The sequence below is a fragment of the Scyliorhinus canicula genome, chromosome 3, assembly GCF_902713615.1.
Source record: "Scyliorhinus canicula chromosome 3, sScyCan1.1, whole genome shotgun sequence".
Lineage (NCBI taxonomy): Eukaryota > Metazoa > Chordata > Chondrichthyes > Carcharhiniformes > Scyliorhinidae > Scyliorhinus > Scyliorhinus canicula.
This window is the reverse complement of record NC_052148.1, coordinates 162,024,863-162,048,961: the sequence shown is the minus strand read 5'-3', so window position 1 is coordinate 162,048,961 and position 24,099 is coordinate 162,024,863. Positions and strand designations below refer to the sequence as shown.

General features: G+C 44.1%; 1 protein-coding gene across 7 annotated transcripts in view; it reads right to left on the bottom strand.

Annotated features, from left to right (window-relative positions):
- The window catches only part of rab28 (RAB28, member RAS oncogene family), a 170,122-nt gene that overhangs the window by 67,540 nt on the left and 78,483 nt on the right, over positions 1–24,099 (bottom strand). The window contains exon 5 of one of the 7 annotated variants that reach the window (XM_038791634.1): positions 7,701–7,845. The exons of the other annotated variants lie outside the window; for them this stretch is intronic. Coding sequence (XP_038647562.1) covers positions 7,742–7,845 — 104 coding nt within the window. The 3' untranslated portion in view covers positions 7,701–7,741. Of the gene's footprint in view, positions 1–7,700; positions 7,846–24,099 lie in introns of those variants that run through there. 7 annotated transcript variants of the gene reach the window in all.

The following is a 24,099-nucleotide window of genomic DNA, read 5'->3' as shown; positions in this document are numbered from 1 at the left end:
CCTTGAGCCTGTGCCACCATTTAACATAATCATGGCTTTACTTTCCCACGCAACCTCCATATCTCTGGGTCAGAAATTTAACAATCTCAGCCTGAAATCTACTAAGCTCCACAATGTTCTGACATAGAGAATTCCAAGGCACAACCTCCAAGTGAAGACATACCTTGGTCCAAAATCCTTATCACAAGACCATGCCCCTGGTTCAAGACTGTCCAGCCAGAGGAAACTTCTCTCAGCATCTATGCTGTCAAGCAGTCTCAGGATCTTACGTTTCAATTAGTTCACTGCTCATTCTTCCATAGGCACATTCTACTCAATCCCTCCTCAGAAGACAAAATCTCATCCCAGGAGAAATCAATCTAGTGAATCTGTTCTGCACTCCCCAAGGAAAGCAAGTGTATCCTTCCTGAGGGACAGAGACCAAAACTGTACACAGTTCTCCAACCATGGTGTCATCAAAGCCCTGTGCATTTGCAGAAAGACTTCCTTATTGTCCAAATGATTTGATGTACCTACATGTTTAACATACACGTTTGCTTTGTGTTCTTGTACAAGGACCCCCAAATCCCTCAAACACCAACATTTAATAGCTTCTCACCATTTAAAGAATATTATTTTTTCTATTCTGACTATCAGAGTGAATAACCTCCCATTCCCCCACATTATGCCCCATCTTCTTCTCACTCACTTAGACCATCAATATGCCTTTGCAGACATTTGGCATCCTCCTCACTTTCTCACCTAGTTTTGTACCTTGGACACATTACACTTGGTCCTTTTGCTCAAATCATGAATACAGATTGTAAAAGCCGAGGTCCAAGCACTAACTCTTCCAGCACCCAACTAGTAACAGCTTGTCAACTTGAAAATAACCAGTTTATTCCTACTTGGATTGCTGTCCTTTAAACAGTCTTCTACCCATGCTAATATACGCCCCTAAATCCATGTAGCATAGTAGTTAGCACTATAGCGTCACAGCGCCAGGGTCCCAGGTTCGATTCCCGCTTGGGTCACTGTATGTGAGGAGTCTGCACGTTCTCCCAATGTCTGCGTGGGTTTCCTCCGGGTGCTCCGGTTTCCTCCCACAGTCCAAAGATTTGCAGGTTAGGTGGATTGGGTTACAGGGTTACGGGAATAGGGTGGAGATGTGGAGTTAAGTAGGGTGCTCTTTCCAAGAGATGGTGCAGACTCGCTGGGCCAAATGGCCTCCTCTGCACTGTAAATTCTATGATTCTATGATTATCAAAAACCTTTTTAAAATCCAAATACACATCCACTGACCCTTGTGCTGTGCCAGGAAATTCCAGGTCATCAAATCTCGCAGTAAATTCACACTACTAGAAATTCAGCATCAAGTTTATTCGTCAATAATGCTACATGATAATGCCAGATCCGAAGAAGAGTCTTATTGGACTTGAAACATTAACTGTTTCGCTCACCACAGATGTTGCTGGACCTGCTGAGTTTTTCCAGCGCTTTGTTTTATTTTAGATCTCCAGCATCTGCAATATTTTGAGGTTTTTTTTTTGGGCAGCGCGGTAGCATAGTGGTTAGCACTGTGGTTTCACAGCACCAGAGTCCCAGGTACGATTCCCGGCTGGGTCACTGTCTGTGCAGAGTCTGTACATTCTCCCTGTGTCTGTGTAGGTTTCCTCCGGGTGCTCCGGTTTCCTCCCACAGTCCAAAGACGTGGAGGTTAGGCGGATTGGCCATGCTAAACTGCCCTTAGTGTCCAAAAAGGTTAGATGGGGTTATTGGGTTCGGGGATAGGGTGGAAGTGTGTGCTTGAGTGGGTCGGTGCAGATGTGATGGGCCGAATAGCCTCCTGCACTGTATGTTCTATTATTATGCAAACTTGGCTGCTCAAACCCATAAAAGGTGTTGCTTCAATGTAAATACACAAGGTAAGAACTGATAGCCATTGTCAGCCCCTCAAAACGAGGATGACATCTGCCACACTTCATGGCAGGTTCCACAAACTCATACATCCTATACAGTTGACTATGTTTTCAAAAAAACAATGAATGTATATTTCTGCTAGTTACATCACATATAGGTTTCTTATTAAGGTAATACATTTTACAATGTATTAATTTTGCCAATTGTAGGTTTCATTATTAATATGGCAACTAGAATTTCACTGCCTTCCCTAGCAAGAATCTATTGCATGGTCTGGCACCAAGTGGGCAAAAAAAGCAGCAATTTGTAAGAAAGAGAGAGATGGTGACAATGATTCAGAAATTGAATATCTGCTCCTCTTCTGGAACTTGGAGAAGAGATAGACTGGTCAGGAGGTGGGATTAATTGTCCTTGTATCTGCAAAATGATGTGTGCATGCCACTGACTGTGGCAACTTCGAACCTCAAGAACTGAATTAAAATTTTAAAATTTATTAAAATTTCCTGAATGCCAAATTTGGAATTAGATCTTAAAATCAATGTTAGTAAAGGAGGGTGACTAGCTTCTCCTCCTGCAAAAAGGTCTTAACAATATATTTGTTTGAAAAATAGAGACTAGAAAGCAGAGCATTTGCCTTTTGGTACAACTGTGCATCGGTTTGCCAAGGCTGCTGAATGATGGTAATAAAACAATTTGCATATATTAAAATATTCTCTGGCACAAAGGACAGTGGAAATGCTAATTTTCACCCCATGAACGATTCAACTACAAAAAACAGGAATACGTAAAAACATTTTCCGTACATACATGCATGAAATTTAAATAGTCATTCTTATAAGTAACTTAGTGTAAGACAATACAAAAGCTATTCCATCATCATACTCCAATTCAACAGACTTTAATGGCCAAAGTTACAAAATCAATTCACTTGTGAGTAAAGGGAATGGTTCACAACTAGCAGTACACCCAGAAACCAGGGAAATGGAGTACTTTGTATCCCATATTTCCTGGAGCATTACAGCTTTTTTTCCAAAAAGATTAGCATAGAATTTTCTATCAGCATAATAATTTATACAAGTGGCATCTGCTCGGTTGAGATAATTACGGAGCTTGTGCATATCTTGTCGAGCATGATAGCTTTAAGTTCCTAGGGGTCACCATCACCAACAATCTGCCCTGGTTCACTCACGTTGATGCAACAATCATGCAAGCTCAACAAAGTCTCTACTTCTTATGGAAGCTAAAGAAATTTGGCATGACTGATAGACTCTCACAAACTTCTACAGATGTGCGATGGAGAGCATCCTATCCGGCTGCATCACAGCCTGGTATGGTAACTGCTCGGTCCAAGATCGCATGAAACTGCAGACTGTGGTGAACTCAGCCTAATGCATCACACAAACTTGCCACCCCCACATTAATTCTGTTTACACCTCTCGCTGCCTCAGGAAGGCAGACAGCATTATCAGAGACCCCTTCCACCCAGGCATTACCTTCTTCCAGACCCTTCTATCAGGCAGAAAGTACAGAAGTCTGAAGACCCACACATCGAGACATAGGAGCAGCTTCTTCCCCACAGCTACAAGACTCCTCAACGACTCCCCCTCGGACTGATCTGTTCCCTGTAAGAATACTATTCACGACGCCCTATGCTGCTCTTGCTCATGTATTTGCTTTGTTTGGCCCCTTGTTCTGCACTGTAACCAATCACTGTTTTGTCCATGTACCATTTGTCAATGTTCTCTGTTGATTATTCTTGTGTCTACTATGTACGTATTGTGTACGTTCTTCGGCCGCAGTAAAATACTTTTCACTGTAATTCGGTACATGTGACAATAAATCAAATCAAATATGGCAGTTTTTTTTTAAATTAGACTGTTCATCTTCAAACAGAGTGTGAAACCAACCAGTCAAAGCAAGTTTTCTCACAAATTCTACTGATGAGGCAGGAGGGCAGTAGAGGCTTACCACATTGTCACATATCAAGACAGAGGCCTCACACCAACCGTATTAATTGGCTTTCAGTGTTTCCTGTCACTTAAGTTAATGGAGAAACAAAGAGAAGAACAATGAAGGCCTATCAGTACTGTCAGAAAATATTCCATTCAGTTAAAGTTCAGCCAATTGCAATTTGTGAGAGTACGATATTTGTAGGCCCAGATTAAGCAAGGAGTTAAGTGCAGAGTTGTACCCTCTGCTTCAAAGTGACTTGCAGTCAGCCACTTTCACAGGGACAGTACTACAATTTTTTTAACGCAACCAACTCCTTAAAGGCAAGAATACAAAACAATGAATCTGCTGTCCAAACTTTCTTTTAAAATTTATTCAGTCACAGGATGTGGGCGTCACTGACTGGCTAAGCCAACATTTATTTCTGAACCGTAATTGCTCCCGAGGAGATGGTGCTGGACTATCTCCTTGAACCACTGCAGTCCATGATCTTTCTTTTTCTCAATGCATTCTTGGGATGTGTGCGTCGCTGGCTAGGCCAGCAATTGTTGCCCATCCCTAATTGCCATTGAACTGAATGGCTTGCTTGACCATTTCAGAGGTGGGCAGTTAACAGTCAACCGTATCACTGGAGTCACATGTAGGCCAGACCGGATAATGATGGCAGATTTCCTTCCCTAAAGAACATTAGTGAACCAAATGTTTTTTTTACGACAATCGGCAATGGTTTCATGGTCATCACTGTACTTTAATTTCAGATTTTGTTTTATGGAATTCAAATTTCACCATCTGCCATGGCGGGAATTGGACCCGGGATCCCAGAGCATTACCCTGGGTCTGTGGATTACTAGTCTAGCGACAATACCACTGCACCACTGCCTCCCCATCTGGTACAGGTAAACCAACAGTGCTGTTAGGGAGAGTGTTTCAGAATTTTGATGGAGCAATGGTGAAGGAACATTGATATTGTTCCAAGTCAAGGTGGCATGAGGCTTGATGGGGATCTTGCAGATGCTGGTGTTCCCATGCATCTACTGCCCTTGTCCTCCTCCACAGTAGAGCTCATGGGTCTGAAAGGTTCAGTCAAAGGAGCTTTGGCAAGTTGCTGCAGTGTATCTTGTAATTTGGTAATAGAGAGGCAGTGTTTAAGGTGGTGGATGGGGTCTCCATTAAGCTTTCTCCACATTGTTGGAGATTGTTGGAATTGTTGGAGCTGCACTCATCCAAGCAAGTGGAGAGTATTGCATCACACTCCTGACTTGTGCTTTTTCGATGGTCGACAGGCTTTGGGGAGTCAGGTGAAGAGTTCCCCTCCACAGATCTCCCCGCCTCTGACCTGCCTTTGGAGCTGGTTCAGTTTATCAAGGCAGCATTTGACCAAGTGTGGCATTTGGTTATATTGTTTCGACAAAAGTTTAAAAAAATGTCTTACTTTGTTTCTCCTCCAGTAGATTCTTCACTCTCTCTAATCTGACCTAGTTTTCAGTATTAGCATTTTCAACACAGTTACTTAGTTTACAAGAATCTATTATATTAAAAATGATTTCATTCCTAGATCCATTGATAGTTGTATTAAACAGATTACCACTGCACTGTTCAGTGGGGCCAATACCTCTTTTCCTAGTGAACAGAAATAGTTACATGAAAGGTATACCCTATTTAACAGCACTGCTGGATTTTCCAATGAAAAGGAAGCCAAGTGTGGCGCGGATGCTCCTTCCAGCTCCCAGGAAAAGTACAGTGCTCGATATGAACATAGGCCTTCTGCTCTTACTCATTGTGTAGCTGATTGCTGACAACCAACACTGTTGCATCTCTATCGACTCACCAGAAATCATCCACAATATTTTCATTTAAAAACAATTATCTGTACTAGGTTTACTTGAAGGAACAAAGATTTAAAGGAATAGGAATACTGACAGGATGGGGTCCTCAAAATCCAAGCATATAAATTTTTGCCCTAATTAAATCATGTGACCACAAAAGAGTGCAGATACAACAAAATCTGGAACCGAACCATGGAGAAGGGAGCAACTCAAAAGCAAAAATAGAGCAGGATGCAACACTGATCACAAGGGCAGCTGCAAAAGGACCAGTGTCGGTCAGGAAAAACCCTAACACAAGCGCTTATCAAAATGATTGATTGAGCTTTTCCGGCAAGGAACCCTGATATCCACACAACTCAAAGAGATACTGCATTTCTTCAATGATCAATGGCATTAGCTGTGTTGTGCTGCCATCGCATTCATCATACAAAAATCTGACAAAAGTTCAAATAGGGGTGGATGATCAATTCTGGACCTAGAGTAGAATCGCTTCTGATCCCCACTGGTGCTAGGAGCTGTGCCCAGGAGCAATTCACTCCCCTTCTCAATGCAAATTTATGCATGAAGGGGAACTTGTGGGATTCTTTCGGAATCCCAGTATCGGGTCACCACTTTGAGCAGGCAGCATGATACCGAGGTCCAGTGGCTGGCAGCACATCCTCCCGCCCCCCCCCCCCCCCCCCATGACAAGTAGGGGCATCCTCTTTCCACTCTCCCTACCTACCGTGGGAATTACAGGTCACCACCCCTCCCCATAGCATGAGGGTGACCCAAACCCCCTCCTCACCGAACCGCACTCCCAATCAGAGACCCCCACCAACACGAGACCCCCCTCCCCCGCACTCACACCTGGCCTGAAAGCTGAAGAGCAATCCAGGCAGTAGGTTGAAAATCACTAATTTCATTTGTCCTTTGCCAATATCTGCTGCCTCAGACAAAAGTGCTCAAAGCAGCAGTTTTTACAAGTGATGGAGACTTCCTCAAAAGCCCGGTACATTTCAAAAGGGTTGAAATCCCTTGGTAGCCTTTGAATTGAAGATGTTTCATTCAATTTCATGTGGCAATACATTGCATTATCCAGTTATTGACAGTTTTATTACTTGGTGGATTGTTCATTGATCTGTCCATTTATGCTTGAATGCATCTCCATTACCCTGCTTTGATGCTAACCACAATGTGTATAAACTCTCTTGCAATGATTGACAGGTTTGCACCACATCAAAAGAAACTACGTGCTTTGACTTCTATCTTTTTCACAGCAGGAAGTACTTAGCTTTGCACCATTTGCATCCTTGCGCCAGTGTGGGGAGTGCAGCTCACTGCCGCTGCTGGCGGGGGACTGGAGCATCGGAATGGGATCAGTGCCTGATTTTAACCCAATGCTTGATTCTCCGCCGGATCGGGAACCCAGCTGCCGGCAGCAGGTGGCGGGAAATCTGGTCCATAGAGTGCAATTAATGTTAACTTGCTTTGTGTCAAGACTTAATATAATTCATTAATTTCTCGTGTACCTTCTCTATATATTTGCTGTTGTTTGTTTGATTTGTAACCACTAACCAGTTATTCCTAAATTGAATGAGTAACTGTGCTGACTTTCAGTGGAGGCCAGTTGAGGTTCAAGTCATAATCATGCACAACATGCTCTACAAATATCTCTGTCAGATCCTATAACATGTTAAAATTGGCAAGAAAGCCCAACATCTCCAAAGTAGTGAAATGTTTGTGAGATTAGACACCAGAAACTTATTGGTTTGTTGCAGATGTCCCTGGACTTAATCCATTTTCATGGCAGATTACTGATGGACAATCCCTCATCTACAGTGATTCAGACCCAACTAAGAACTCCTCCACAATTCTAGTCCGATCTTGCACAACATTTTGGACAGACTCAATTGACTCTTGTCGACCAGCCTGTTCTGGCAGGAACCTATTTTTTGCTGAAGCCAAAGTCTGTGAACTGCCACTGAGGAAGAAACTGAGCTGTCCCTCTGTCCCTTTTCTACTATCACCATTGCTGCTCCTCACCTGTGCACTGTGATACAACTGGTACTATCTCCTCAAGCTCACTATGTAAATCCTCTGGGTTTTGTGTAGCTCTGAAAGTTGGTGACAGTGACGCAGAATGCTAAGGGTGCTGGCATGTTCAGAGCAACAGGTTGTTCTTCCAGGCCTACAAAAACAGAAGAGGAACACATGTCATAATACTAGCTCCAAGAGATCTTCGATTGCAATATGCCGTATGTGATATTTTTATGTTGAATAATCACGTGCATCAAGTAAGACAAAAAGATATAAAAATAGATAGAAGTTGTAACGGGCCATTGAACTCAATAAGATCTTCCTGGCAATTGTTTTTAGAGTGAGTGGGCAAATAGTTTTCATCAAATTTACCTGTTTTGTTCCCATATCTATTTAAACTAATTTTTTCATTCATCAATCTAAAATAACCTTGAATGGTGACATGGGCCGGGATTCTCCCCTACCCAGCGGGGCTGGGGGTCCCGGCGTGTTGGAGTGGCGTAAACCACTCCGGCGTCAGGTCGCCCCAAAGGTGCGGACGTCTCCGCACCTTTGGGGCCAAGCTCTCACATTGAGGGGCTAGGCCCGCGCCTGAGTGGTTCCCACTCCGCCAGCTGGCGTGAACGGCCTTTGTCGCCCCGCCAGCCGGGGCCAAAAGGACTTCGCCGGCCGGCGTCAGTCCGCGCATGCGCCGGAGCGTCAGCGGCTGCTGACATCATACCGGCGCATGCGCAGGGGAGGGGGTCTCTTCCACCTCCGCCATGGTGAAGGGCACAGGGCCGCCCGCCGATTGGTGGGCCCCGATCGCGGGCCAGGCCACCGTGGGGGCACCCCCCGGGGTCAGATCGCCCCGCGCCCCCACCCCCCAGGACCCAGGCGCCAACCCGCACCGCCAATCCCGCCAGTAAGAGTGGTGGTTTAATCCACGCCAGCGGGAGAGGCTAGTCAGCGGCAGGACTTCAGCCCATCGCGGGCCAGAGAATCGCCGCAGGGGGCCCGCCGACTGGCGAGGCACAATTCACGCCCCCGCCGAATCTCGGGGGGCGGAGAGTTCGGGACACGGCGGGGGCGAAATTGACGCCGGACCCGGGCAATTCTCCGACCTGGCAGGGGGTCGGAGAATCCCGCCCATGGTTTCTATCTCTAACAGAAACTGGGGGCTGATTTAGCTCAGTTGGTCGGACAGCTGGTTTGTGATGCAGAGCGAGGCCAACAGCGAGGGTTCAATTCCTGTACCAGCTAAGGTTATTCATGAAGGCCTCACCTTCTCAAACGTGTCCCTCACCTGAGTCAGCTCTCCCGGTCAAAGGGGAAAGCAGCCCATGGTCATCTGAGACTATGGTGACTTTAGTTATTTTCTTAACATTTCCAGAAACTGCAAAATTAATTTTTGTCTCTCAATTCTGTGGAAAAAAAATGATCTTGCCTTTTGTTCTAAATCCTTGTATTTAATCTTCTATTACCGCTTATTCTCAAGAACTCAAAATATCTTCATCTTCTATTTTATCCTTTCAAAATTTTAAACATTTCTATCATGTACACCATATTTCAGTACAGAAGCCAATACGTCACACACAGTAGTCTGAGGGCTTAAAGTTTCATATAGGCTTATCACCTCCTCTTGGCTTTTATGTTCTACACTTCTTGGTATAACCTAATCCTGTCTTTACCCAAAGTGCTGCCTTTAATATCCTGAGAGTTTGCATGCCCACATCTTTCTGCTCCTCCATAAAACTAAGTTCACATCTATTCAGAGTATAATTATTGATGTCATTTTCTTCATTCAAAATATACCTTCTCACACTTAGAATTCATGGAATTTACAGTGCAGAAGGAGGTAATTCGGCCCATCGAGTCTGCACCAGCCCTTGGAAAGTGCACCACACTCAAGCCCACACCTCCACCCTATCCCTGTTACCCAGTAACCCAACCTAACCTTTTTGGATACCAGACAGTTTAGCATGGCTAATCCACCTAAGCCTGCACACCTTTGGACTGTGGGAGGAAACCAGAGCATTCGGAGGAAACAAGTAGAATGTGCAGACTTCGCACAGACAGTGACCGAAGCCGGGAATCGAACCTGGGACCCTGGAGCTGTGAAGCAACTGTGCTAACCACTGTGCTGTGCCGCCCACTTCACAGAATTGAATTCTGCCACCTTTTATCCCATTCTCCCTTTTATCAATAATCCCCGTGGTCTTCTAAAGGGGGGCTTTTTGAACTTTAGGTCATGACCCATGGATCATTCGCGGGCGTGTGTCAGGATTGTCGCAAAGCGATCGGCTGCGGAGTTCCTGATCATGGGAGAAGTGCCCAATGGCCGCAACCGGCTTTTAAATTGAGAATGCCGGCCGAGACCAGCTTTTAAATGCAAATAATGCAGTCTACCCACCAGAAGCAGCGGCAGGGAGCAGGTCACATAGCCAGCACATGCACGGACGTCATGTGCCCTATATGTACGTGCTCAGTAGAGCCCATAGCAGGACAAAGAAGTGCTAGGGTGAGCTGTATACAGATCTCCAGGGCCATTGGTGTACAGCCTAAGAAATAATTGAAATTGGGAACAAAGCAGATAAAGATGATTTCTGAGGTTTGGCTTTGTTAATTGTGCCAACACAAATCAAGATGAAAAGCCAATGTGTGTTATGTGCAAGAAAGTACTGGTAAGTAAGTTTAAAACCCTCACAATTTGAATTTGAAGACGTAGCATGTCGAGTTAGAGGACAAACCTCTTGATTTTTTTCAAAGGATGCAGCGAGAAGTAAATCAGCTGAAGTCCTCAGGAGAAATGTAACACTGAATGACAAGACAAATGAGATCTTGGGAACCAAGTCGGCTCATGTGTTGCATTAAAAGGTAAGGAAAAATGGTGTATCACGAAGGTTGGCCGGCATGGTTCGCGGACATCAGCCAGTTGGTAAAAGTGGGTCCCAGGAAAAGAAGTTTGAAAACACTTTTCTAAAGTATTAAATATAGGGAACGTAGACCACAGGCATTCAGAGCACCATAAATCATGGCATTGAACTGACCACTCCAGTACCATTTGTTTCAAGCAGTCGATTTCTAAAATGTAAATTTGAATGCTATAGTATATATCAGATCCAATTTTGAGGTACCACTGATCAAAGTAAATACCGAACATGCTCAATCCTTTGGTGATAGACCCAGAGCATCTTAAAACAGCAAAGCTTAAAAGGGCTGTTCGGGTCATTCCAAAACTAGGCCGATTTATGTATTTCATGTACAGATTTTGTAGGACCAGAGTGCATAAAACCCTTCTCACCCAGTCGCGACTGTCTATGCCCCCAACACCTTAACTGGATTCTCCCCAAACCCTCAACATTTAACTTAGCCCATATTAGATTACCCCATAGAGGCACCATCAGACATCTTAAACTGCGCTACGATTAGAAAGTTCTCTGTGATTATTGGTTTGAAATGTAAATGAGACCAAGCAATTAAAATGGCTTGAGCTACTTGCTGAGGACAGCATGTGTAGTGGGCACACTGCTGCCCAATGTCCCGACAGTGGAAATCGGTCCCTTTGCCTCTTATTTTGGCATCCCCTGCAGAATTTAACATCGTTCCCTCAAGCATATGTCCAAATCATTGTTCAGTGAACATAAATGACCCCAGAACTCTACCATCTGGGACATCGCAAACACACGAGTAATGAGCAGTAGGCCATTCAGCCCCTCGCGTCTGCTCCACCATTTAATAAGATCATGGCTGCCCTGATAGTAACTTCAAATCTGCATCCGGCTTATCGCCGATTAACCTTACTTACCAAGAATCTACCTAGGTCTGCCTTAATAATATTCAAAGACCCTGCTTCCAATACCTTTTCAGGGACAGAGCCCAAAAGACTCACGACCCTCAGAAGTAAAAAACAATCTCCTAATCGTGTCTTTATATTTGAACAGTGACTCCCTAGTTCTAGTTTCTCTCTTAAGAGGAAATATCTTCTCCACACCCACCCCATCAAGACTCCTTACCTCAGGATCTTACATTTTTCAGTCAAGCTGCCTATTGCTGTTCCAAAACCAGCAATACAAGGCTACCTTGTCCAACCTTTCCTCACAAGACAACCCGCCCATTCCAGGTATTAGTCTGGTAAACCTTCTCTCAACTGTTTCCAACATACTCATATCCTTCCTTAAATAGAGTGACCAATACAGCACACAGTACTCCAAATGAGGCCTCACTAGTCTTCTGTATATATGAATCATAACCTCTGCACTTTTGCATGTAATCCCCCTCGCAATAAATGATAACATTCCATTAACTTTCCAAATTATTTGTTGTACATGCATACTAGTCTTTTGCGATTCATGCACTAAAATAAACTCAGATCTCTGAGCTCTGCAATTTTTCTCAATTTAAATAACATGCTTCTTTTTTATTCTTCCTGCCAGCATGGACAATTTCACATTTCCCCACATTATACTCCATTTGCCCAATCTTTGCCCACTCACTTAAACTATCTATATCTTTTTGTAGCCTGAAGTCCTCTTCACAATTTTTCCTACAGATCTTTATGTCATCAGCAAATTTGGTAACCAGCCCATCAATCACTTCACCCAAGTCATTTATATAAATTGTAAACAACTGAGGTCCCAGCACCGATCCCTGAGGCGCATCACTCATTATATCTTGCCAACCTGAAAAAGACCCATCTGTGTCTGCTGTTTTCTATTAATCAGCCAATCTTCTATCCATGTCAATAAGCCCCTAAACTATTTTCTGCAATAACCTTTGATTAAGCACATTAATCAAGTGCCTCCTGGAAATCTAAGCATAGTACATCCTCTGGATCCCTTTAGCCACAACACAGGTTACTTACTCAAAGAACTCAATATGTTACTTAAACGTGATTACCCTTTTGTAAAACCATGTTGTTGATTTTTCCCCAACTACCTTGAACTTATCCAAATGCCCTATTGTCACAACTTCAATAATAACTTTGAATATTTTTCCTGCGACAGATGTTAAGCCACCTGGCTTTTAGTTTTCCGCTTTCCGTCTCCGTTACATTTGATATTTTCCAATCTAATGAAACCTTCCCCGATTCAAGCGAGTTTTGGAAACTAGCCACTTCTTTTAAGGCTCTAGGATGAAGTCCATCAGGACCCAGGGACTTGTCAGCTTGTGTAGCTCCAACAAATTACTCAGAACCACTTCTCTGCTGACTAATTTACCAGAGTTCCTCCCTCCCTTCGATTTGCTGATTTATAGCTGCGTCTGAGATGTTAGTTGTATCCTCCATAGTGAAGAATGATGCAAAACACCTGCTCAATTCATCTGCCATTTCCTTATTTTGCATTATAAATTCTCCAGACTCACTTTCCATAGGACCAACATTGCTAACTTGTTTCTTTTTAAAATATTTATGAAAACGCTTAACTGTTTTAATTTTCCTGGCTACCTTTCTCTCGTAGTCTAACTTTCCCCTTTATTAATCTTTTAGTCATCCTTTGCTGTTCCTTATATTGTGTCAAATAATTCTGCCCCCCACCCCCCTACCTATCTTTGCACAATTATGTGGCTTTCCTTTAAGTCTGATACAACTTAACCTTTCTAGTTAACCAGTTGGTGTGTCCGTCCCTTGCTCTTTTCCTTACTCACCCATATTTAGCTCATCTGCTTCATTACTAATCTACCAGATCTAATGCATTTGATTTAACTTTATCCCTCTGCTTCATATACTTTGTGAGAATATGTTTTTTTTGCCAGAATAGCATCAGAGCTTATTTCCGCTTTCACTGCTAATTAATCCGGTGATGAATGTAGGAATGTCAGATGTATTGTATTATAGGTATTTGGTGCAATAAGGATTAAAAGCTTTGGTTAGTGTATGTGACTGTTGATATCATGTTCTAAAAGAAATCCTCGTTTGAAAGGCAAGTAAATTTTGGGAGTCAGGGATGCAATTAAACCATCGTAAAAAAGCTTGGGCTCATGAATTTTGTTTTGACTAAGGAGATTCCCTGTGGAGTTAATTAGGCACAGTGGTTATCACTGTTGCTTCACAGTGCCAGAGTCCTAGGTCCGAATTCTGACTTGGGTCACTTGTCTGTGCAGTCTGCGTGGGTTTCCTCCCACAAGTCCCAAAAGGCGCCACAGTGTGACGACTAGGGGATTTTCACAGTGACTTCATTGCAGTGTTCATGTAAGCCTACTTGTGATAATAATAAAGATTATTATTATTAGATTTCAGCTTGGTTAGATGTTGTTGTTGCTGGGTGGAACTAAGGCATCAGGAAATCCGAGAAAGCAGTTCAGTTCTGAGCTCAATAAAGCTGTGACCAGAAGTGAAGCAGTTTGCTCTCACTGCAGTTCAGTTAAAAGAGATTAATCATCTTTAAAGCAGTGAAGACTTGTTTGAAAACAAGGGGGAGCTGAAACAAGCTGAAAAGCATCTTCTGAAGAAATGCAGCCAGAGTTTCTGCATGGGTCTGACAGGAGTCAGATCTCTTCTTGAAAGCAGTGTCAAGAGATCTCTTTCTCAAAAAAATCTGTAAAACAAGTATCCCCATGTGCCATTGGTCGATTGAGAGCCAAGATAGTTTTTATTCTTGTTGGTTAAGTGGGAATAAAGATAGCAATTAAGGGTATCGTATTCACTGTATTGAGTTGCGGGGTAACTGTAAGTGTGATTTTAAAAGATGTTAATACTGTGTTAATAATAAAGTCTGTTTCAATATATCAAATTCCCATTTCTTTCTGCAATCACTCTAGGAGCAAAGTATTCTTTCTGCAGTCTTGCAAAATTAAAATAAAATATTAGGGTTTCTGTCCAGTATCCTAGCCACTATTGGGGTCTGGTCTGGAATTATAATAATCCTCATTAGCTTTATTTTTTTAGCCACCACTTCCCCGCACCACCCCTCCTACCCATCCCCCACTTAACCCTATCTTCTGATTTTAAATACCATGGGAGAAAAAATAGATAAGGCCTAAAACAGGCATGGGATCATGATCCACAATTCATTACAGTTCATTCTCTGTGATGCAGGCAGCATGAAGTTTGCATGCTGCCTGCTAATTTAATAGAAAGTAGCATGCTGCCCAACTCTAAACAATGCTATGTATTTTCACACCTCAGTAGGGGACCCAAGTTTGTGCGAGTATTACTTGAAGTTAGCCTGTAATACCTGAAGTAAGTCTACAGCTCTAAAAAATGTCAATTCTGGTTGCAGCAGGTGCTAGAAGTGCTGGGGAGAACTGTACAAGGAGGGCAAGGAGTGAGAATGGTGCAAAAGCGATGGAAGCATACTCCAAGGTACTCTCTCACAGCATTGTAGGTATTGGTGCTGGAAATGGAAAGGAGAGTGGTCCTTTGCTCACAGCAGGTCATAAGATCCTCCACACAGACATTGACTGTCTACTTCCATTGGCCTCTCATCACTGCGAATGTAAGCAATCTAACTCAAGATGCAAGACGCAGTGCAGGAATAAATTTAATGACCATACAAGTGATCATATTCTAATGCCACACCTTTATAACTGAACCACCAATCTCATACTGCTCCATTCACGACAACCCCTTCAGCCAGCTACCAATATCCTATATCAAGCATAGCTCCCATCTAACAATCAGAACCTGATCTCACACAGACTGAGATTTAAGCCTCACATCCATATCTCTGCTTGCACATACTGTCAGCAATTCAACTATGATAGGTACATAACCCAAATACATTGCATCACACACACTATCACACTTCCCTCTCTCTTGGTTTCATGTACATACCCCTATAGATATGAGTGGTGGCCATCATTGCTGTGGGCATGACTGAGGCGATGGACAGTAACAAGACTGGAAGCACTAAAGATCAAATATGATCATTCTTCTTCAGCCCACAATTTTTCTGATTTACAAGTGGCAGGTGTTGTAAACTTTCACCTTTTGATCCTCGCAACCCTTCCCTCACTACAACATTTCCCTTGTGCATTTTTCCATTCACATGCCCGAGAACTGCAACCATATCAGATAAAGGCATGGGAGTATAAAATCCCATGGAAACAGGAAGCTAATAGTGACGAAAGGCCATTACTATTTCACATTTGCAGGCACCAGCTCAGATACTGGAATTGCACTTTCTTTAGAAAGTGCTGATAAATAACAGAAGCAGGATCTACATGTGCAGGGTCACTAGGCAGGAATGAGCTGCAGCCAGGGCCAGGAGAAAGGATCATGCAGGTGCCAGCACCTCAAAAGGCAAGGCCACATTCTCGTGCTGGTGCAGGTGTCACAGATGAGGGCTTCAGTGGAGCAGCATACACAGAGGTTGATAGGCATGCACAATTAAACACTTGGCAGGCATGTCAGACAACTGCTGACATTTTCCAGGAGTGTGGAGGAAGCTGTCACTTGGCTTTGCATGTGGAATTGGTGGACCACTTAGAACATACAGTGCAGAAGGAGGCCATTCGGCCCATCGAGTCTGCACCGACCCACTTAAACCCTCACTTCCACCCTATCCCCATAACCCAATAACCCCTCCTAACCTTTTTGGCACCAAGGATAATTTAGCATGGCCAATCCACCTAACCTGCACTTCTTTGGACTGTGAGTTTCCAAAGCCGGAATCGAACCTGGAGCTGTGAAGCCACAGTGCTAGCCACATGTGCTACCATGCTGCCCACTTCTTCAGGATACTCGCAATCCCAAGAATGATGTAGCATTTGATGGCCTAACTTTCAGCTTCCAGTTCAATACAGGCAGTTGCAATCCAATATTAGAGTGCCGCAGTGAAAATATACATCATGCCATCAAAGTTTGCTGCCATTATGGTTGCTATTGAGACACCGCAAGCCACTTTTGAGTGCAGCAAGCTGTCCGCAAACAAATTACTGGAATTATTAGGGTCTGGAATGCACTGCTGGAAGTATTGCGGAAGCAGGTTCAAACGAGGCATTCAAGAGGGCATTAGAAGATTACTTGAACGGAAAAAAACATGCAGGGCTTTGGGAAAAAGACAAGAGAATGGCACAAAGTCATGATGCTCGTTTGGAGAGCCAGTGCAGACACGTACAAATTCTGTAATTCTGAAGCACCAGGGGAGTTATGCTGGCTCCTCTCAGAAAGGCAGAATTCATCCCCCCACCCTTGCTGTTGCCAGTCTGACAGCCAGCCCAGGCGGCTCACCCACACAGAGACAGTGCAATCTGAGGTGGGCTTTCTAGGAGTAGAACTGACTGCAAAGGCAGGGAGAAAGGATCATGGCGAATAGGCTATAAGGCCACCTGCAACCTCCCCCACTTAAAGTCAGCAGCATTCTGCCAATCATGTTGCAATTACCTGGGTAGAACTGCGTAAGACCACAAGGACAGGCAAATGAACAAATTGAATGCGTGACAATGACTAGATTTCCAGAGAACAAATGAAAATAGCAAAAAGTTGTTATCCACAGAGTTAAAAAGATATAGAGAGGATGAATTGGTGAAGAAAATAGAAATCTTGGAAAATGGTTGATGCTCTTCAGCTTTTACAAAACTGTGGCTTTGTACATTAGTTTAAGAAAAAAATGTAGTTTAAGAAAAAAATGTATGACAGAAGAATTGTAATAATACAGAAGTAGATAGGACACTGGATATGATCACCATAGCTATGTAGTTCGGAAAATACTGTTGGAACTCAAAAATGGAAAATGGTTTCGATAGCATATATTAAATCATACCAAGAGAAGGCAGAGGGAAAACAGCAGAGGCATTAACCATGATCATTCAAAACTTCTTTTGCTATGAAAGCTGTTTTAGGGTCCATGCAATATAGACTGCAAAGCTTAATGTCTATTGGGGATTTATTGCCAAAGTCTGCAATCAGGAATAAAATTGAGATGCATTGATGAAGTAGTCTTTGTAAAAGGCATGACATTTCCAACAAGCTGAATAAATACTTTGAGGAAATAAGAATTAATAAGAACATAACACATACGAATAGGCCACACAACCACTCAAGTCTGCTCCAACAATAATGCAGGCCACGGTTAAACTGCACTTTCCTACATTATCTCTATTTCCCTTGGTTCCTTTAGTGTGCAAAATCTAAAGCTCGTAGTCTTGAATACAAGTGTCTGAGCATCTCCAGCCCTCTGAGATTGAGGATTCCAAAGATTCATAACTTCAGAGTAAAATGCTTTTTCCTCGTCTCCCCTTATCCTAAGACTATGGGCTGGATTTTGGCTACCAAGTTGGCACCTTAAGTCAGGGCCGACAAGCCTCAGTTAAGGGGCCAGAATCAAGCAATTTTCACTCAGAGAAAGTGGGCACAGGGTGGAGTTGGTCCAGCTGACCCCAAATGCTGATTTTAGAGAGTCCCGGGGTGGGCGGGTGTTAAGACAGAATGGTAGAAGGTATGCCTTGGTTCTCTAGGGCCTAAGGCCATCCAGCCCTCACCACTGCCCCCATCCACTCCCTGTGGCCCCATATATCCTACATGCCAGCAGCTCAACATCTACTCATGCCCCCCCCCCCCCCCCCCAGCCACTCCCATGGCCCCTTCCATGCCCTTTACACTAGGTAGAAAACCAATGAGCCATATAAAAATAATAGCAAATGTGCAACTGGAAAAAAACGCATTCAGAAATGTCCCTTGAAAAAAAACTGCAGTCCTTAGAAACGTATTCAAGTGTTTCTACCAACATAATAAAGTATCAGACAGCTCATTTTAAGTATGAATAACAGAGGATTAAAACACAGAAGCACAGAAATAACTGTTACAAACACTAAAAGATGTAAATCAAGCAAAATCAATACAAATATGGTATAAATTTAGCTAGAAGCGCAAATTTAATCTCCCAAAACTTTATGTTCTTTTATTCAGTATCAGAATAACTGATTAGATGTTGCAATTCGAAAGAGGTAACAAGGCACTGGTCCATCAGGATAATAATTTGCTGTAGTTGCCTGGACAAACCTACATGTCCAATTAGGTAGCACATTTAACTATTAGGACATTCCAGTTAATGTTCCCCCTGCTACTCTGCACCCTTATAATAACATTAAATTGAAATGCTGCAGGTGCTGTAAAGGGGGCGTTTCTCCGGCCTTGATGTGCTGACACAAATCTCATTACGTCGATAGAATTGCGGCGGAGGCCCGAAACGGGATTTTGCTCAGTTTTCGATTCTCCCGCGCGCTCCAGCTGGTGTGGAAAGGGCGAGAGCCTGATCACAACTCATTCGCATTCATTTTAATCTCATTAGCGAGATTAAAGTTGAATGCAGCAGCCTCCCGGTATTCACCCGCCCGCCCCAAGTGGGAAGTTACCTGGGCCCAAATCATAAAATGCGAATCAACTTCCAATGGCGGCCATGGAGGGAGTGGTCACACATAAGGTGGCTCCTGCCCGAGGACGGGGTCTTTGACGCTTCTTGCCTGTTTTACAGAGATGGTGCAGATGGAAAAGTGATAATATTGAAGAACTAGGATTTCTCACCAGTGGGTGATGTCGAAGAGTTACCAGAAGAGGAGTGTGTCGAGCAAGGGGTATCCTTTGGACCTGGCGGGCACAGGAGTGGAAAAGATAGGGGAGAGACCTGTGGTGTCCTTGCCCACGTAGTGGTCAACGGAGAAGTTAGTCGAGTGCCTTTCAACCAAATTTTTAAAACGGTTGGTGGTCACTGAGGACTTGGCGAGAGTCACATAGCCAATCCAGGCTGCCTTGGAGAGGGTGGAACAGTGGCAGGAGACCCAGAATGCATTGATTCAGAAGGTGGAGGAGACTGTTCCGACCACGAGGATCAGATTGCTTCTTTGGAGACAGAAATGATGATGGTGATATTGGAGGGACAAGTAAGCTGAGGAACTGCTCAAGGAGGCAGAACTTGAGGATCGTAGAGCTGCCCGAAGGCATTGAGGGGACACGAACCATGGAATATGTGGCCAGGATGTTCAAGCAATTGGTGGGGGACAGGGTCTTCAATCGCCCTCCTGAAGTGGACTGGGCCCCATCAGTCATTGAGGAAGAAGCAGAGAGTTGGGGAACCACCAGGGGCAATTATCATGTGGCTAATCATTATTTGGACAAGGAAAAGATCCTGAAGTGGGCAAAGGAGATCTGTGAATGTAGCTGGGAAGGGCATACTGTTCCTATCGATCAGGACTTGGGAGCGGAGGTGGCTAAGAGAAGGGCTGCGTTCAACAAAGCCAAAGCTGCTCTTTTTGGGAGCAACGTGCAATTTGGCATGATGCACCTGGCTCACTTGTGCATCATGTATAGAGAGCGAGAACATTATTTCGACAAACCGGGAGGTGAACAACTTTTACAAAGGACCATGTACTGGGGGACATTTAAGAATTCTGGGTGAGTGACTCGGACATGAAGCAGTTTCTGGATGGCTTTGATTTCCCGGAGGTGGAAGAGGGGCAAGCATAGGGGCTGGGTGCCCCACCTGGGCTGGAGGGGGTGAAGAGGTGCATTGGTTTAATACAGTTTGGGAAGGCTCCGGGCCCAGACCGATTCCCAGCGGAATTTTATAAAAGATTTGCGACGGAGTTGGGGCCTCATCCAACGGAAATGTATAATGACTCGTTACCCAGCAGAGAACTCTCGTCCATGTTGGCACAAGCTTCAATCTCGTTCATTTTGAAAAAGGACAAGGATCCAGAAGAACATAAAAACATAAGAATTAGGAGCAGGAGTAGGCCATCTGGCCCCTCGAGCCTGCTCCGTCATTCAATGAGATCATGGCTTATCTTTTGCGGACTCAGCTCCACTTTCCGGCCCGAACACCATAACCCTTAATCCCTTTAATCTTCAAAAAATTATCTATCTTTATCTTAAAAACATTTAATGAAGGAGCCTCAACTGCTTCACTGGGCAAGGAATTCTATAGATTCACAACCCTTTGGGTGAAGAAGTTCCTCCAAAACTCAGTCCTAAATCTACTTCCCCTTATTTTGAGGTTATGCCCCCTAGTTCTGCTTTCACCCACCAGTGGAAACAACCTGCCCGCATCTATCCTATCTATTCCCTTCATAATTTTATATGTTTCTATAAGATCCCCCCTCATCCTTCTAAATTCCAACGAGTACAGTCCCAGTCTACTCAACCTCTCCTCGTAATCCAACCCCTTGAGCTCTGGGATTAACCTTGTGAATCTCCTCTGCACACCCTCCAGCACCAGTACATCCTTTCTCAGGTAAGGAGACCAAAACTGAACACAATATTCCAGGTGTGGCCTCACTAACACTTTATACAATTGCAGCATAACCTCCCTAGTCTTAAACTCCATCCCTCTAGCAATGAAGGACAAAATTCCATTTGCTTTCTTAATCACCTGTTGCACCTGTCAACCAACGTTTTGCGACTCATGCACTAGCACACCCAGGTCTCTCTGCACAGCAGCATGTTTTAATATTTTATCATTTAAATAATAATCCCTTTTGCCGTTATTCCTACCAAAATGGATAACCTCACATTTGTCAACATTGTATTCCATCTGCCAGACCCTAGCCCATTCACTTAACCTATCCAAATCCCTCTGCAGACTTCCAGTATCCTCTGCACTTTTTGCTTTACCACTCATCTTAATGTCATCTGCAAACTTGGACACATTGCCCTTGGTCCCCGACTCCAAATGTAAATTGTGAACAATTGTGGGCCCTGAGGGACAACACTAGCTACTGATTGCCAACCAGAGAAACACCCATTAATCCCCACTCTTTGCTTTCTATTAATTAACCAACCCTCTATCTATCTATCCTCTATCCAGAGGAGTGTGGTTCTTATTAACCTGTTAAATGTGAATGCAAAGTTGTTGGCCAGGGTGTTGGCAATGCACCTGGAGGACTATGCGTCGGGAATGACAGTGGAGGATCAGACGGGGTTCGTGAAGGGGAGACAGTTATCATCCAATATTAGGAGGTTATTGAATGTGGTGACGACGCCCCCGATGGTTCAGGCAACGGAGGTTATAATATCCATGGGCACAGAGAAGGTTCGATCGGATTGAGTTAAAGGAGTGTCTTTTCAAGGTACTGGGGTGGTTTGCTTTGGACCGGGGTTTACGAGTTGGATTAGGTTGTTGTACAGGGACCCCCCATATCAAGTGTTTGCCCGAATGCAATAAGTTTGGGGTATTTTTGTGTACAGGGGGGGAACAAAGCAGGGATGTCCACTTTCCCCATTGCTTTTTGCATTGGCGATTGAACCGTTGGCAATGGCACTTAGGGCATCGATGGAGTGGAGGAGAACAGAGAGGGGTGTGCGGAACCTAAGAGTGTCCCTATATGCGGATTACTTGCTGTTATATGTGATGACCCGATTTAGAGTACGATTAGGATTATGGAGATGCTGACTAAATTTGGGATGTTTTCAGGGTATACATTAAATGTGGGGAAATGTGAGGTGGGAGGTGTTCCCAGTAAGTTCCCAGGTACAATGGAGGGGCCTGGAGAAGTTGTCATTTTGACTCAGGTTGAGTTTTCGGTATCTGGGAATACGGGTGACACATAGTTAGGTTCTGTTGCAACAATTGAACGTGGCCAACTTGGTAGAGGGCATGAAGGAGGATTTCTAAAGTTGGAATGTTCTGCAGCTATTGTTGGCAAGCCAAGTCCAAACTGTGAAAATGACAATCCTTCTGAAGGTTTTATTTATTTTCCAGAATCTCCCGATTTTCTTTTGGGATGATAATTTCAGCTTTTATGTGGGCAGGTAAGTGGCCACGGATTCGGAGAGCATTTTTGCAGAGGGACAGACGATTGGGTGGGGGGCAGGGGAGGTGTTGGCTTTGCTAAATTATTATTGGACTGCCAATGTGGAGAAGGTTCGGAAATGGATCAATGGGTCATGGAGAAAGGGTTGGTCTGGGACTGGATGTTATAGGGATGAGTCCAAGGTCACTGGTGTTGTCTCCGCCTCCGTTCTCGCCGGCCACATACTATAAAAGTCTGGTGATGGTCGCTTCATTAAGAGTTTGGAATCAGTTTAGATAACATTTTAAGTTAGGAGGGCATGTCGCAGTGGGTGCCAATTTGTGGAAACCATAAGATTTATTCCAACAGGGTTAGATACAAGGCTTGGAAGAAATAGAGAGGTTTAGGGACTTGTTCATAGAAGGTAGATTTGCAGAGTTGGGGGAACAGTGAGAGAAGTTTCAGTTGCTATGGGGCAACAGATTCCGTTATTTGCAGATTAGGAGTATTGTGGGGAAGGAGCTCGCCACATTTCCGCAGTTACCGCGACCTCTCTCTCATCAGTTGTGGCAAGACTTAAACAACGTAACGTGCTACAAAACAAATCTTTTCACAGTAACTTCATTGCAATGTTAATGTAAGCCTACTTGTGACAATAAAGATTATTAACAAAAGCAGCGGAGAATCTCCGGCAGCAGCGTACCCCTTCCCGATTAACTCAATGCATTCTATGCTCGGTTCGAGCAAGAAAGCATCAAACCATTGTCAACTGCCCCAGCAGCCGCGAACATGGACATACCCATACCCACCGTCACAGCTTCCGAAGTCAGGTCAGCCTTCTTGAAAGTCAACCCTCAGAAAGCAACAGGTCCTGAACGAGTCCCTGGTCGTGCACTCTGATCCCATGCAGACCAACTGGCTGGTGTGTTCGCAGACATCTTCAACCTCTCCCTACTCCGTTCCGAGACTTCCACTTGCTTCAAGAAGACTACCAATATTCCAGTGCCAAAGAAGAACCAAGCAACATACCTCAATGACTATCGTCAAGTGGCCTTGACACTTATCATTATGAAGTGCTTCGAGAGATTGGTCATGAAACACATCAACCCCATACTCCCAGAATGCCTTGATCTACTGCAATTTGTATACTGCCACAATCAGTCCAGGGAAGACGTCATCTCCTTGGCCCTACACTCATCCCTGGAGCATCTTGACAACGAGGACTCCTACATCCAGACTCCTATTCATTGACTACAATTCAGCCTTCAACACCATAAGCCCAGCCAAACTCATATCAAAACTCCAAAACCTAGGACTTGGCTCCTCCCTCTGCAACTGAATCCTCAACTTTCTGACCCACAGACCATAATCAGTAAGGATAAACAACAACACCTCCTCCTCCATGACAGTCCTCAATACCAGGGCACCGCAAAGCTGAGTACTTAGCCCCCTACGCACACGACTGTGTGGCAAAATTTGGCTCCAACTCCATCTACAATTTTGCTGATGAAATAAGTGGTGGGTCGGTTCTCGAACAATTATGAGTCAGAGTACAGGAGGAAGATAGAGAACCTAGCCGTGTGGTGTAACAACAATCTCTCCCCTCAACGTCTGCAAAACTATGGAGCTAGTCATTGACTTCAGGAAGCAAAGAATTGCACACACCCCTGTCTGCATCATTGGTGACCAGGTAGACATGGTTCACAGCTTCAAATTCCTAGGTTAGCACATCACCAACAATTTATCCTGGTCCACCCAC